The sequence below is a fragment of the Artibeus jamaicensis genome, unplaced genomic scaffold (assembly GCF_021234435.1).
Source record: "Artibeus jamaicensis isolate MK-2021 breed Jamaican fruit bat unplaced genomic scaffold, CSHL_Jam_final contig_233, whole genome shotgun sequence".
NCBI classification, from domain to species: domain Eukaryota; kingdom Metazoa; phylum Chordata; class Mammalia; order Chiroptera; family Phyllostomidae; genus Artibeus; species Artibeus jamaicensis.
In genome coordinates, this window is record NW_026521486.1 from 51,376,548 (window position 1) to 51,392,285 (window position 15,738).

A 15,738-nucleotide genomic window follows, 5' to 3' on the forward strand; every position below is an offset into this window, starting at 1 on the left:
CTTTAAATGTTCCTGAATCATAGGGGTGCCAGAGGAGAAGAGGAAGAGCAAGAAATTGAAAACTCACTTGAAAAAATAATGAAGGAGAACTTCCCCAATCTGGCAAAGGAAATAGACTATCAGAAAGTCCAGGAAGCTCAGAGAATCCAAAAAAAAATTTGCAACCAAGGAAACACACACCAAGGCACATCATAATTACATTAGCCAAGATTAAAGATATGGAGAGACTCTTAAAAGCAGCAAGAGAAAAGGAGACAGTTACCTACAAAGGAGTTCCCATACCTTATGGGTGTATCAGCTGATTTCTCAAAAGAAACCTTACAGGCAAGAAGGGGCTGGAAAAAAGTATTCGAAGTATGAAAGGCAAGGACCTACATCCAAGATTGCTCTAACCAGCAAAGCTATCATTTGGAATGGAAGGGCAAATAAAGTGATTCTCAGGTAGGGTAAAGCTAGAGGAGTTCATCATCACCAAGCCCTTATTATAGGAAATGTTAAAGGGACTTATCTAAGAAAAATAAGAAGATCAAAAATATGAACAGTAAAATGACAACAAACTCACAACTTTCAACAACTGAACCTAAAAAACAAAAACTAAGCAAACAGCTAGAACAGGAATAGAAGCACAGAAATGGAGATCATATGGAATATTATCAGTGGGGAGGAAAAGCAGGGAGAATGGGGGAAAGGTACAAGGAGTAAGAAGCATAAATGGTAGGTGCAAAATAGACAGGGGGAGGTTAAGAATAGTATAGGAAATGGAGAAGCCAAAGAACTTATATGTATGACCCATGGACATGAACTAAGGGCAGGGGATTGGGGGATGCTGGTGGGAGGAAGGTACAGAGCAGAGGGGAATAAAAGGGAGGGAAAAAATGGGACAACTGTGATAGCATAGCCAATAAAATGTACTTTAAAAAAGAAAGTCTACAATGATCTCTTAAAAAGTTTCCTTTAAAAAAAAGTTGGTATGTAAAATGTTTTGCATTTATTCCCTCCAAAAAAATTCAAGTTTTTTTTAATATTCAACTCTTACCCTAAACATATAAACACACACAAATTTTTTCCTCTTGGGCGCTATGATAGAAAAGAGCCCCCCTTCTTTTTTTTAAGATTTTATTTATTTTTTTAGAGAGAGAAGGGAAGGAGAACGAGAGGGAGAGAAACATCAATGTCTGGTTGCCTCTCATGGGTCCCCCATTGGAGACCTGGCCTTGGCCTACAAGGCAGGCATGTGCCCTGACTGGGAATGAACCAGCAATCCTTTGGTTTGCAGCCTGTACTCAATCCACTGAGCTACACCAGCCAGGTTCCCCTTCTTATTTTAGGAGAATGAAAGGATGTTGCAGGCGCCCAGGGAACCGCCCAATTCTCCCAGGAGACTCTTGCAGCTAGTGGGGTGCCAGTGTAGGGGGGGCGCTGGCCCTGCCCTGAGCGCTGGCCCCAGCCTCCTGGGGGCCACTGGATGAGTGTAAGTCCTGAGCCCTCAAGGCTGGAGACACCCAAGCTCCACTCGTGACTGACTCCACGGGGTGCGGGGGTCTGCACGAGGTTGGATGGCTGCCGCACCTTTTGGTGCATTGTCAGAGCCAAGGATGTGAAGACGCCACGGAGAGAAAGTGGAGAGCAGGCAGGAACTACCGTAGGCTTCCCCAAGCGTTTGGCTCGAGAAATGAGCCGAGACGGCGGACAGTGTAGAGCCAGGTGCAGCTTCCTCAGCTCCAGAGCGATCTGTAAGGAGAATTTTGGGGATCCAGGGTTTTGCTTCCTGTCTGCCCGGCTCCGGCTGAGCCAACAGAGCGCTGCACCCGGAGCTCCAGCACCTTCGCACTTTCTCTTGGTTCCTCCTCCACCCTTCCGGTGCCCACTTTGGCTGTGGTTTTCTGGGGAGTCCCGCCCCAACACAAAGCTTCTTTATGTTCTTGCAGTTCCTTTTCTCCCCTTAGCCCCTCTAGGAAAAATGCGACCTTGGAGGCCTCCAACGACATGATCACGTTGAAGGAGGGCACAGCAGGTGCCAGGGCAGCAGGTTGGCCAGGTGCCTGCTGCAGGAGATGGGGAGTGTCGTCGATAGGCGCTAGACCCAGAAGTGGCCAAGGCCACTGCCTCTGAGAGGCAGAGATGGGGCTGGACTGCCCCTGCTCAAATCCCAGGCGAGCCACTCACTAGATCAGTGACTGTGGGCAGGTTCTTTATCAGTGCCTTAGTTTCCTTGTTCCTAAAGTAGAGCTGAAAATAATGCACACTTCTTTGGGTTGTTGGAAGGATTAAACTAATTAACACATGCAAAGCTTTTAGGATGCTTTCTAGTCAACACTAAGTGATATATAAGGGTTAATATTGATAAGGGACTTGAGAGTTGGAAAATTTTAGTTTAAGGTAAATGGTTAATAAGCCTAGTTGGTAATGCATATGTTAAAGCTATTGTTTCAGGAACTGTAGGTATGGCCCACCACTCCTGGGAGAGACAGCCAACCTCCTGGGGCACCGCTAAAGACCGCCACCTGGGGCACAGCTGGAGACATCGGTCCATTGTGTTCCAGGGAAAGGCAGACAGCACCTGTGCGTCCAGGGGACAGCTAACTAACTGCCCAGGGCGAGAATACTGCAGTTTTTTTCATCTAATTTCCCCAGAATTTCAACCCCCCTCAGCACACTTTGTTCTCTGTTATAAAAAGACTGGCTTGGTCCCTGGCTGGTGTGGCTCAGTGGATTGAGCATAGGCCTGTGAACCAAAGCCAAGGAGTCACTTGTTCAATTCCCAGTCAGGGCACATGCCTGGGTTGCAGGCCAGGTCCCCAGTACAGGTTGAGAGAGAGGCAACCAAACACTGATATTTCTCTCCCTCTCTCCTTCTCTTGCCCTCTCTTTAAAAATAAATAAATTTTTTTTTTTTTTAAAAAGGCTAGCTTGTAAAGAAATGTAAAATGCTTATTGGGGTATGAACCCACCATCTTCTTAAGTTTGCTGGCCATCTGAATATCTGAATAAAGCACCTATAAAGATTGAATCCCTGTCTCTCTGCTTATTGGGTTTGGTAGGTGACAGGCAGCACAAATGCTGGTCTTTTCTGGTTTCAATATTAGTATAAGTACATAAGCACTAGAATTCAAGTGGCCTCTTCCCTGGTTCCCTAACTGCCCCTTTCTCCCTCCCTCTCCAGGAGTCCTGCCACAAGCTGGTTACAGTCACTGGTCCACAGCAATGAGAAGCCAGTTGCCTCAGCCTGGCCCAGGTGCCTCTCCCCTGGGCAGAGGGAGGTAAGGAAAGAGATATTTAGCCTCTCCTGGTCTAAGTCACACACCAGGGTGAGAAAAGCTGGGAAGCTCTAAAATCTGAATCTTTGTCCCAGGCCCATCACCACCTCTGTGACCCTGAGTCAGCCACCCTTGGGGCCTCGTTTTTGCCATGAGTAAAATAAAGGTATTCCTTTCTTGAGCACACATTTACAGATGGGAGACAATGGCCTGGCATTCTCTAACTATTTTAAGGGTCACGGTGCTCGCCTGACCCTGAAAAAATGCAGGTGGAAGTGAGTCCTGAAGTTCCACGCAGCCCCAGGCATTCTATAGTCCCGGAATCATAGGAGGCCTTCCGACTCACTCGGCGCCTGTCTTCCTCCCGCCCACCACCCGTGTCAGCTCCAGCAGACCAGGGACTTCCGTGTTCTGTACTCAGGTGTCACCCTAGCACCTAGCACAGTATATATAATAGGCGGTCAATGTATATGTGTGGAATGAATGAATGGTTCAAATTTGGCCACTCAGGATAGGAAACTTTTTAGCTTTCCTGACATTTGGCCTCTGTGTGAAGGCTTTAAGCTATTGCCAGTTAGACACTGTAGTTATTAGAATATTATTTCTCCGAGCTCAAATCTGCCTCCTTCTAACCTTCTAGACCCAGCTCTGCCCCCCTAGAGTCACACAGAACTCCCTCCTCATAGGGTTTCACATGTGAATGGTAATTATCCCCCTAATCTGTATAGAGAGAGCCCCAAGCGCAGTGTAGGATTTTGCTCCTCTGCTGGCCTTGGCCCTGTCCACCAGGGAATCAGCTGGGGAAGAGTTTTCTACACAGGAACATTTCAAGGAATTAGAATTATAGTGACTCTGTGGTCTGTAGTCTGTGTCTCCCAAAGGTCCTGGTCAGAACATGATGAAGTGGGTCCTCCATTCTTTCTCCATTCACAGGCAAGATGGGGAGAATTTCTAGCACCTGGACAATGGAGCCACAGGAGACAAGGGTACATCTGAATGACCATATAGAGCACAGCCTTCCTAATCACCCTGACTCTGAGAGATTAGGCTTAAAGTGGAAACAAAGACAGATGCTCTCTTAAACAACAAATACTGAAAATGTGCCGCGGTCTGGCCGCAGCAGGTCAAGGGGTCCCGCAGGTGAGGGTAGGCGTCAGCACTGGGTAACAGACGACAACACGCCTCAAAGGACAGTGAAGCTCTGTTCTGTTTATTGCAAGTACAAGCAGGATTTTATATTTTCATTTTAGGTAGTGATAACATTTCCAGGTGTATAGCATGATCAATTAAGCAGAAAAAATCAATACAAGGGTAACCAGAAAAAGTATGAAAGTTCTCATAGAGTCAGTTATAATAAAGATTATTTTGACCAGGAGAGCCATTAGTCAGGCAATTAGAAGTCGCTGTATATACAGAATTTGAATTTCTTAATTGTATATTAAAGTTTCTCAGAATTTATCATGGGGCAAAAGGATACACTAGATTGAGTAGAGGTAATAGGAAATTTATTATAAGGCCTTTGTGATGTCTAACTTAGCTATCTATTCTTTTCTGTCTAAAATGTTTCTCTGGGTACTATAAACTGACTCTCTAATAACTATTTCTATGTGGTTAGTTTGTAATAGTTAACCAGCCCTTTTTTAATTTCTTTGCCTATCCAATTGATATATATTCTTATTCAAGGGAAAGGAGGGGCTGTTACTTCAACAACTTATAAACATTCAGGGACTATTTCATTAGAGGGAACTTTGTTCTCTGACCAAGAAATTACTTTGTACAACTTCACTGGAATTATGCAAATCAATGAACCTGAAATATAAATGTCTAACAATTCCACTACTTTTTGATTACCCAAACAAACATGTAACTTGTTTTACTTATTTCTGGTACACTATAGCGGTCCTGATCGCTTTAAGTTGCTCAAACCAGGGTAATTTATACAACTTGACATGTTTTCCCTTATGGTTAATAATTATATCGCCCTGGCTGTTGTACCCCCCTGTATAAGGGAGAGGGGAATTCGTGGAGATTTTTCCATCCTTTCAGGCAGTTTCGTGGGGAATACTAATGTTTTCCCCTGAACTGTTCCCTCCTCTTTGGTGATTTTCACAGGAATAAGTAAGTACAGTACAATGTCCATACTCAGTAGCAAGAGTAAAATAATTAAAATAAAACAGCCAATTGTTAACCCATTTTGGATGCCACGCTCTCTTCCGGGGAGACGAATTCTTGGAACTCGAATCCTCCATGCCCGGACTTTGTCAGATGGCATGGTTGGAAGAGGATGTGGCAAAAACGTATGCCATTTTATGGTCAAGTTTTCTTCTTACAATTTTTTATTTTACTTTTTAAAATATTCTATTTATTTATTTTTAGGGAGGGAGAAGGGAGGAAGAAAGAGAGGGAGAGAAACATTAGTGTATGGCTGCCCCTAGCATGCCCCCTACTGGGGACCCAGGCATGTGCCCTGACTGCAAACCAAACTGACGACCCTTTGGTTCAGAGTCCAGTGTTCAATCCATTGAGCTACAACAGCCAGGGCTTCTTATGGTTTTTTTAAAAAATAATAATGTAATAATATTATACATCAGTGGAAAAGAATAAAATATTTCTACACACATCAAATTGGATACATCTCAGAAATAATATTGAGTGAAAAAAATAAAATTGCTGAATTCAGTGAGTCCATTTATATCAAACCAAAACATTCAAAATTAAATTATAGATTGAAAATATCAACTTATGTAACAAACTACAAAGAAAAGCAAGGGAATGATAACCTCAAAAGTGACAAAAAACAGTATTTCTTATCCTGGGTGTTGGCTGCCCAGTTGTCAGTTTTACTGTAATTCATCACACCTTACGCACGTAGTATAATTACTGTTTTGCATTCATTCAGTTTCTGATACAAATAATTAAAAATAAATCCAGAACATGCATGTGTAGATATACAGTAATTTTTTTCTCCTGTTAAAAATAATGTTTTGCCCTGGCTGGTGTGGCTCAGTGGATTGAGTGCCAGCCTGTGAACCAGAGGGTCACATGCCTGGGTTGCCGGCCAGGTCCCCGGTTGGGAGTGTGTGAGAATCAACCACACATTGATGTTTCTCTCCCTCTCTTTCTTCCTTCCTTCCCCTGTCTCTAAAATAAATAAATAGCCCTGGCTGGTGTAGCTCAGTGGGTTTAGTGCAGGCCTGCAAACCAAACAATCACGGTTTGATTCCCAGTCAGGGCACATGCCTGGGTTGCAAGCCAGTTCCCAGCAGGGGAAGCACAAGAAACAACCATACATTGATATTTCTCTCTCTCTCTCCTTCCCTTCCCCTCTAAAGATAAATACATAAATTCTTTTAAGAAAAAGCATGGTAAAAATAAATAAAATACTTTAAAAACTAAAAAAAAAAAAAAAAAATTAATGGTGAAATAACTGGTTCTGTAGCAGGAGGAATTTAAGGTAAAATTCTGGGGATTCTCAGGCATTCCAGTGCCCTGGGCCTAAAGCACACGGAGTTCTTCCCAGACCTCGCCCCAGGCAGCAGGGCCTAGTTGGCTGACCTTCCTTTCTTCATCACCCACCTGCTCAGTAATCTGAAGACATTCATTTACCAGGTTGAGCTTCCTCAAGGCCCTCCCCATACTTGCCTATAATTGAGTTCTTCGAGTCTACTGCTGGAGCTAATGATTTACTCTCAAGGCCAAATAAAAGGGCTGGGAAGCCAAAGGGAGGAAGGATGGGGGAGGCAGAGGCTTGGGAGCCACCAAGGGTTGGGGCGTGAATTTCAGCCCCTGTGGTTCATGAGCTCCCCCCAGTTAGTTCCCTCTACCAGACTTACACTGTTCCTTCCCCCCCTTTTCGTTCCAAAAGCCACTGCAATCTCTTCCAGGAAGCCTTCCTTACCACATCACTCCTCTGTTCTCCACCCTCATCAGCCTGCCCCACCCCACTAATGTCTACAGCAGGATTTTTCAGCAGAAAGAGTTGACTAACCAACATAAATATATTGTTAATAAAATAAGTAGAATATGGTAAAATAAACTAGACCAGATAGCCTCCCATATAGCAAGGGTAAATATTCCTGTTACACCTTTTCATTAGACTCTTGATAGAAAGAGATAGATCTGTGTGTGTATGTATATAAAACTGGATTGTAATCAATATATTTATATATATATATAGCCCTGGCTGGTGTGGCTCAGTGGATTGAGTGCTGGCTGCAAACCAAAGAGTCGCCAGTTTGATTCCCAGTCAGGGCACATGCCTGGGTTGCAGGCCAGGTCCCAGGAGAGGGTGTGAGGGGCAACCACACATTGATGTTTCTCTCCCTCTCTTTCTCCTTCCCTTCTCCTCTCTCTAAAAATAAATAAAATCTCATATATATAACACAGGGTTTTAATCAAAAAACTTCAAAAGCAAAAGCTACAGTCTGGAGCACTTGGTTCTATCATTTTGAAGGTCTAGTCTGAGTCTGCATACATGGCCCGTTTGCCTTCTCCATTCTTCTTTCTCCTCCTGCCTTGACGGAGTATCCAATGGAACAATGGGACTTTCTGTAGTAATAGAATATATACTACGTCTGTGCTGTCCAATGTGGTAGCCACTAACCACAAGTAGCTGTTGAACACTTAAAATGTGGCTAGCATGACTGAGGAAATGAATTTTTGACTATATTTAATTTTAATTAATTTTAAATTTAAATAGCTACAGTAGTAGCAAGGGCCTAATGGCTCCCATGTTGGACAGTGCTGTGCTAGGCTATAAGCTCCTGGTGGGCAGAGACCAGGTTGTCCTGTTCACTGTTGCACCTCTGGTTCCAGCACATGTTAAATCATTACTAAACAGTGTGGGGAGGGAAGTATTTTTGAGATGAAATCAAGTCCCCTGGCCTGTAGCATTTGCCAATTTCCATGGTGTAAATATTTCCACAGTGGTCAATTTCAAGCTACTTGTGGATTAGTTCTGGCAAGAAAAATTGCTGAATTTAACAGCTCTCACAATCTGTGGAACGAATGAATGAATGAATAAACAAATATGTGAGCCCTGGCCAGTGTAGCTTAGTGGATTGAGTGCAAGCTGCGAATCAAAGGGTCACCAGTTCGATTCCCTGTCAGGGCACATGCCTGGGTTTTGGGCCAGGTCCCCCAGTGGGGGCCACGTGAGAAGCAACCACACATTGATTGATGTTTCCTTCCCTCTCTTCCCCTCTCTCTAAAAATAAATAAATAGAATAAAATAAAAATATACAAGCAAATAACCTACCAGGATGGGGCTCTGTATCCAGAAGGGAAGGAGGAAGGAGAGCGCAGGGATCTTTTAAGCTGTGAGCAGGCATCTTTCTTCCTTTGTAGCTCCTTTTTGTACCGAGAAATAAAACCTAGAGGGAGAATCGCTGAACTTCCTCAGTCTGTGACCCCACTTCACAATGCTCAGAACTTTAAGAAATCCCAGGAGACTTCCAGCAGGCCCCTCAGTCATTCTAGCAAGAAGAAAGACCTACATGTTACAAAAGCTATTGAATGAACATTAAAGTATGCAGAATGAATACTGAGCTCATGTAAGCAGTCACTACTATTTTGTTTAATGTTCTAGGTACAGAAATCACTGCAGCCTCCCTCAGTCACTGAAACAGCCTTTGTAATGGGAACATGTTAAACTGTAAATCTTGCTGTCATTTAGGAATGACCAGTGTAAATATTTAAAGGCCCCAGGCACCATTTCCACATCACCTTTGAAGGGCACCTTTAAGGGATCACCCCTGCATTCCACACGTGTTCAGGGGAGGAGGGGCACTAACTGATTCTGTAACCGGAAAAGACACCGGGTTTCAGGCTGCCTGTCACTACCAAACCCAATAAGCAGAGAGAGGGATTGAATCTTTATGGGCACTTTATTCCGACGGCCGGTGATCTGAGGAGATGGTGGGTTCATACCCTAATAGGTCATCCTGTCTTTTCTTCCCAGGCCAAAGCTTTTATAGCAGGGAATAAACAAGGTATGGTGAGGGGTTTTGAAATTCACAGAAATGTTAATTGGATTCAAAAAAAGACTTCAGCGTTCTTGTCTTGGGCAGTGGTCATCTCACCTGGAGTACAATGGCTCAGATATCATCTTGAATTGCTTTCAGTCCCCCTGAGGAAGAAAGGTGGAACTGCTTATGGTCTCCTGGAGTCAGGGTGGGTCATACCTTCAGTTCCTGAAACAAAAGCTTTTACATGCATTGATTACTAAGCTTATTAGCTAGTACTTAAAGTAAAATTTTCTAACTCTTAAGTCCCCTCTCAATTCCAAACACAGAACGGAGGGGTTGAATAAAAATTCCAGCAACAAAACATACAACGAGGATACAGGAAAGGTCACGAAGCAAGTTTAGAGCCAAAGAATGTCAGGGCAGTAAATGCCACCAGCATTTGGAGGAAGGATGGTGATCGTGAGTCATAGCAGAAGTGGCACCTGGGGGGTGCCAGGGCTTGCGAAGTGGGAGAGGTGTGCATTCCACACGAGGGAATAATGACAACCAAGTCCCCAAGGCTCAACAGCAGGCCTAGCACATAGCAGGTACTCAATAAACACGTGTTCATGGAGTGAAGAGGGCCCCAGAGAATCTGAGCCTGCTCTTGGCTGTAACAGTGACAGGAGAGCATGGGTGGGCAAATGCCAAGCCTCAGGTAGTACATTACCAGGGAGATAACCTTGAGCTGGCCAGAACACCAGGGGCATAGGTGGGGCTGAGCTGGGCCAAAAGCACCAGCTGAAAGCCTGCCCCTGATGCTGCTATCTGGGATGCCAACCTTCCAGCTGCTCCGAGGCCCAGGCCTCAAAAGGAACTGACATTCTGCCTGCAGAACATGGCTCTGCCCAGCCAGGATCTCCAAGACCTGCTGCTGGCTGCCTGCCTTGGCGCTGCCTTGAGCCCCGTCTGGCACCAGGCCCAGCCATACCCCCTTCCTCAGAGCCATCAGGGCCCCAGGCTGGCAGCACTGAGGATGGCTGGACAGTCATGGTCCTGCTCAAATCAAAGGCTTCCTGGGGTCCCCTGGAGCTGTCTCTCAATGTGCCATCTACTTTCGGGCCTCAGTCACCCCACCCCAGCCCTTCCCAGCAAGTTTTCTGGCTTGTTCAACCTCCCATCCTTAAAAGGCAGTATCATATTTTTCAGTCTTTTATCCAACAATTCCAAACTCCAGAAAATTCTAAAGACCAAAAGTTCTTTGTAATTCACATACATGAGACTTTATAGTTTTCACATTTCCCACTTAGTGTGACTGTTGGTACATTTCATTGCAGAAATATGAACGTCTGATTCCATGATTCCAGGTGCCACCTCAAATCCCACTGTGCTTTTCCTTATATGTTATATGTACTACGTGTGCTTTCTGAAATCTAAAAGATTCTGAATCCCAAGTCATCTGGACCCAAGGGTTAGGTGAAGGGATTGAGGTCTTAGAGTATAAGCCCAGGCTTAAGTTTACAGCAAAAGGGTTTCAAGCTTGAATGCCTGCTCCTTAGGGCTGAAGGCAGAAAGGGCTTCCAGGGGGAGAGGAGGGAGTGAGGGGACTGGCACAGCTCAGGCAGTGATTCTCTACCAGCCGGGACACGAGAGCAGGTTTCAATGCTTCCACAAGAGCAGTGCAGGGGTGTGCTCGCCGCCCAGGAGCCATGGCTTCAGCTCTTCTGGGGCCAGACTATACCCTCATCTCGTCAGCTGTTTTCCTTCAACATTAAAATGAAGCTCTGGGTGAGGATGAAAGGAAAGGAAGCGTGTAGTACACCTAAGGAACTCAGCGGGTGTCGGCCACTTTGATTGTTCTTTCATCCAGTAAATGTTTCTTGAACACTCCTTAGCAAGCTAAGCCCCTGGGGGCAAGACAATGCTTAAATGGCAGGGTGAGCCCAAGGAGAAAGACGGAATGCACACAGACAAGCAGAAGCGAACTGGACTGAGTGGGTTACCGTAAGATTTCAGAGGAGGGGAGAGTTTGTCCTGGAGAACAGAAGCACTGGGCTTCACCCGGAGGCCCAGGCCAGGCTGATGCACACTGTGCAACCACAACACGCTTCCAGTCAGGGCCCCATTTTTCTTCATCAACAAAACATAGATTTAGCCTCCAATCTCCTCTCAATTCCCTTCCACTCTCTGTGAGGCCAAATATCGGAAGGACTATCATTGAGGAGAAGAGAAATTAGACCTAGTCTTTGTGATTCCCAGGGGTGCAGCCAGACCAAAATGTGGAAGCCTCAAGAAGCATATTTCTACTCAGATGAAGGACTTTCTACAATGTTGTCCTACAGTCAGGAAGGCTGCCTGCCTCATCCTCATCCCAGAGAGGCAGTCTGAGGTTTGGGCACGGCAGGGAGTCTGAGCAGACAGCCACGTAGTCCTGGCCCATCCAGAGGGTCAGGATTCCATAAGCTGAATCTCAAGAGAGGCCTGGTGTTCGCAGAGTGTTTGGCAGCTTACCAAGTGGCAATTCCATCCTTGGCATGGGTCTAGAAGACAGCAAGGCAGGAACTCCCATTCTTCAAAGAGGTGCTGGGGCCTAAGACACTGGTAGAGAACAGAAATATCCTCCTGGGTGCCTGGATGGTAAGGGAAGGAAACGTATAGTCACCTGTGCACATAAAACACGGAATGCAGCCCTGGCTGGTGTAGCTCAGTGAATTGGGCACAGGCTGCAAACCAGGGGGTCGCCAGTTTGATTCCAGGGTTGCAGGCCTGGTCCCCAGTGGGGGATATGTGAGAGAGGTAGCCACACATTGATGTTTCTCTCCCTCTCTTTCTCTCTCTCTAAAAATGAATAAAAACTTTTTTTTTTAAACCATGAAATGCAAAGTATACACCAAAGAACAGGATATAATCAGTGTGGGGGAAGGTTGGTGGTGACAAGGGCTAGCAGAGGTTAACGAAGCAGTTCGTGTCCCCACTCCCCTCTCCAGAGGGAGAGTCAGCTGCTGCCCTTGAGGATGCGTGGAGTGTGAAGTGTAGCTGGGCAAACACTAGGCTGGCCCATCCACAAGAAACCACAAGGGACCAGGGTCCAGCCTGCTCCGCTTCGTCACCGGAGAGGAGAAGTACACTGAGGGTTGCAGAGAAAGAGGATGGGCAGGGGAAGGGGCTTCCTGGAGGTGGTGGGCACCACGCTGATAAGCAAGGATGAGTGAAAAGTAAATGGACAGAGGATGGGGGTGGGGAGCAGTCGTGGGAACCACTGAGTCAGGGCTTGAAGAGTCACCTGACTTAGTCCCTGAATGGAAAGTCTACTTCCCTTTCCAGAAGTAGAGCAGGGGCCATTTTTGGAGGGGACCTAGGGAGCACGGAAGTGGGGGCAATGATCACTGATTTAATCATGACAATACCTCCTCCTTCCCTGACTGAGAATAAGCCCTCATAGTTCTTTGAATACTATCTATTGTTTGATCCTTACCTGTGTTCTTGTACAAAAGAACCCAATAAAAGCCCATTGAAGAAAAGGTTCTTGGTCTTTCTCCTCTGAGAGATTGGCCACCTCTCCTCCCCAAGCAGATCATGTCTTGGTAGATTACTTTCATCTACGGTGGACGGGGGGACTTGTGGGAAAAGTTGCCCCCACAGTCATGGGTGTGTCTGAGCAATATATTACAGAATTACATGCTTATGATTTTGTAATAAAAACAGGGGGCGTTATTTGTGCCGGGTATCACCTGTATACATAGCATCTCTGGTTCCTGAGCCTCTGGTAGGTGCCAGGGGACACCTCCGCAGCAAGACTGCATGAAGGGCCTGCAGACAGCGCCCCTGCACCACGCTCAGAGGTAAGGCTGGTGTCTGCCACATTTCTCGCCATGTCCGAGGGAGAAGTGGGACGAGTGTGGGGAGCAGGACATCAAAGGCCAATGGCCTGCCCTTAGACACAGGGTGCTGGGGATGAATCAAGACTCAAAGGTCTGGATTCCTAGAACTCCTGTTAAATGCTTTTTCCCTTTCTGTAATAGCAGCAACAAATGGCCCAGTCTCAGATTCCTAGAGAGATATTACTGGAAAGAATTCAAAAAGCCCAGCCTACACCCATGAGAACAGTCCTAGAAAGGTCATTGCCTCCATCCCCCTCCCCCTGAGACATTCTCTCAGACCCCAGGAATCACTGTGGGTCTGCAGTCCAGTGAACTCTTCCCCACCCCAACCCTCTGGGGCAGGAGAAGAAGAAAGGGAGGAATAGAGGTCATTGAGGCCTGGGTGTGGGCGTCACAAAGAGAGAACAGAGATACTCTGGGGAGCCTCTGTGAGTGAGCCAAGCCTCTTGGATGTCCCCATAGATCTAATGAGTTCATTCCAAACCATCCCCTTTGCTTTTGAAGTTCTGCCTTCTGCCCCTCCATTCCCCACTCCCACCTCCCTTGGCTGGGCTGAGGCGAGAGCGTGAAGAAGGCAGGTAGCACTCGCAAACTCACAGAACTCTTCCCCCCACGCAGAACAGTTCATCCTGCCCTCTGCTATCTGGGAGGTAGGGAAGGCTCTGAGGTCGAAGTCCCACTGTGGACAAAACCTCTGGCCAGATGTAGACACAAGGCCCAAGTATCCCAGACTGGGAGACAAGGGACAGTGTGTCTCCTGCTCCCTCAGTCCCACCCCCCTGGCCCTGCACTCGAGGTACTTCTGGGCCTGCTGGGAGAGCGTCCTCAGCTGAGGGCAGAGAGTGGGGGCAACAAGGGAGTGTGGGACCCTCACTTCTCTACCATGAACACCAGTGCACACTTTGCTTTCAGAATTACCTTTAAATCCACATCTGTCCCCTTATCACCACTCCCCTGCCTTCACTGTGAACACCTCTGATGGCTTCCCATTGTGGCAAGTATAAAATCTGCTTTCCTCATCTCCGGACTCCATCTCCCCTGCCACCCCCATATCTGTCTCCCTACTTAACACTCCAGCCTCCTCCTTCTATAAGCCTCTCTGCTCCCCCTGAACTGATCTCTAACAATGTTTCCCAAACTGCCTCCTGTCCATTCCTCTATTTGGCCCTGCTCCTCTGTCTCCGCCATCCCATACTTTCCTCCAGACTTGGCACAGTGACACCTCCTTCCTGAAGCCCTCCCCGTAACTCTAGCTAGCACCCACTGCTGATGCCCTCCCCTTCTCTGGACACCTAGAATTAGCACACACATTGGAGTTGTTCCTTTAGTACGTGGAGTGCCTGGCCCCTATGTGGGGGGCCCTGATTACTTAATGGACATTGTATTGGTCCAATCATGGCACCTACCGTCCTAGAAGGGACAGAATAGAGAAGAACATAGCAGGAGTCAGTAACCCCCAGCCAGAACCCAAGATGTCCATGTAATGGTTAAAATGAAAGGCCTCCCTCCGTGTTCGAAAGCCCAGGCCCTGTACAAGATGAAGGAGCCATAAGGAATGCAGAGACCCATAGCTGAAGAAGAGGGCTGAGGTAGGGGACAGAGAAAGAATATCCCTCTGAAAGGAGGATAAACTGCAGGGACTGCAGAGGACAGAAACTAGTTCCTGGGAAAGAATGTGATAGTCATCCTACAAGAAAGAAAATGGAAGCTCTGGAAAGGAGGGGTCCTGATCTTATCTGAGGCGCACATTCCAGAGGGCTCCAGGTGCCTTCCATCAGAATCAGAAAATGCCTGAGGATCCCTGCTACGTGCTGGGAGGGAGGACTCCAAATGCCTCTCCTGACCTCCACCCAGTCCTGCTCCCTCACCGCTGACCTCTGGGCCCACCACGTGGACGGGCTGATGGGAGCAGGGGCTCTGTCTACATTTTTGTTCCTTTGTCTACAGTGGGTCGATCCTTTTTGTTTACTTGGCAGATAATGTAAGAGGGTCTGGGAACTGTCAGGACTCCACTCCTGCAGGGGAAAAAAACAGAAACAGCCCCTTCAGTCTGCCAGCCCCCACCCAATCGGCCTGTTACTCTACCACCATGATACCGACTGTGCTGACATTTCGTATCCACTTCATCCACTCACCCATCTGGCCATCCATTCAAAACCACTTATTAGGGTCCACTACTGAAACCAGAAAAGCCAGTGTTCATACCGCCTGTCACCTACCAGACCCAATAAGCAGAAACAAGGACTGAATCTTTGATGGGTGCTTTACTCAGATGGCAGTGATCTGAGAAGTCAGTGGGTTTGCACTGAACAGACCATCTCGCATTTCCTTTGGAGCCAGCCTTTTTCATAACAGAGAACAAAGTGCGGTGAGGGGGTTTGAAATTCTGGGAAAATTAGATTAAAAAGCTAAGTATGAAAAAAAATAAAAAATAAAAAATAAAATAAAAAGCTAAGTATGCTCGCCCCGGGCAGCTACCTGTCCCCCTGGGCAGGCGGAGTCTGCCTCTCCCAGGAACGCACTGTCTCTGACAGCTCGGGCAGTGCCCCAGGCGGTTGTCGGGGGTCAGGGTGGGTGGCACCTGAAGTTCCTGAAACAATAGTTTTAACATACCATTACCTACTAAGCTTGTTAACCATTTACCTTAAACTAAAA

General features: G+C 46.7%; 1 protein-coding gene across 3 annotated transcripts in view; it reads right to left on the minus strand.

The window, feature by feature from the left end:
• Window positions 1-1,218: 1,218 nt before the first annotated feature.
• The window catches only part of LOC119043500 (uncharacterized), a 34,432-nt gene continuing 19,912 nt past the window's right edge, over window positions 1,219-15,738 (minus strand). Inside the window, exons 2-4 of one of the 3 annotated variants that reach the window (XR_008390940.1) lie at window positions 11,714-11,832; window positions 9,338-9,460; window positions 8,335-8,731 (exon numbers count right to left, since the gene is read on the minus strand). Coding sequence is in view for 1 of the 3 variants with exons in the window: in XM_053661763.1 (XP_053517738.1) it covers window positions 1,297-1,731; window positions 11,714-11,800 (522 nt within the window). In the remaining 2 variants the exon portion in view is untranslated. Of the gene's footprint in view, window positions 1,732-8,334; window positions 8,732-9,161; window positions 9,461-11,713; window positions 11,833-15,738 lie in introns of those variants that run through there. The other 2 variants (XM_053661763.1, XR_005081423.2) reach the window with 2 other exon arrangements.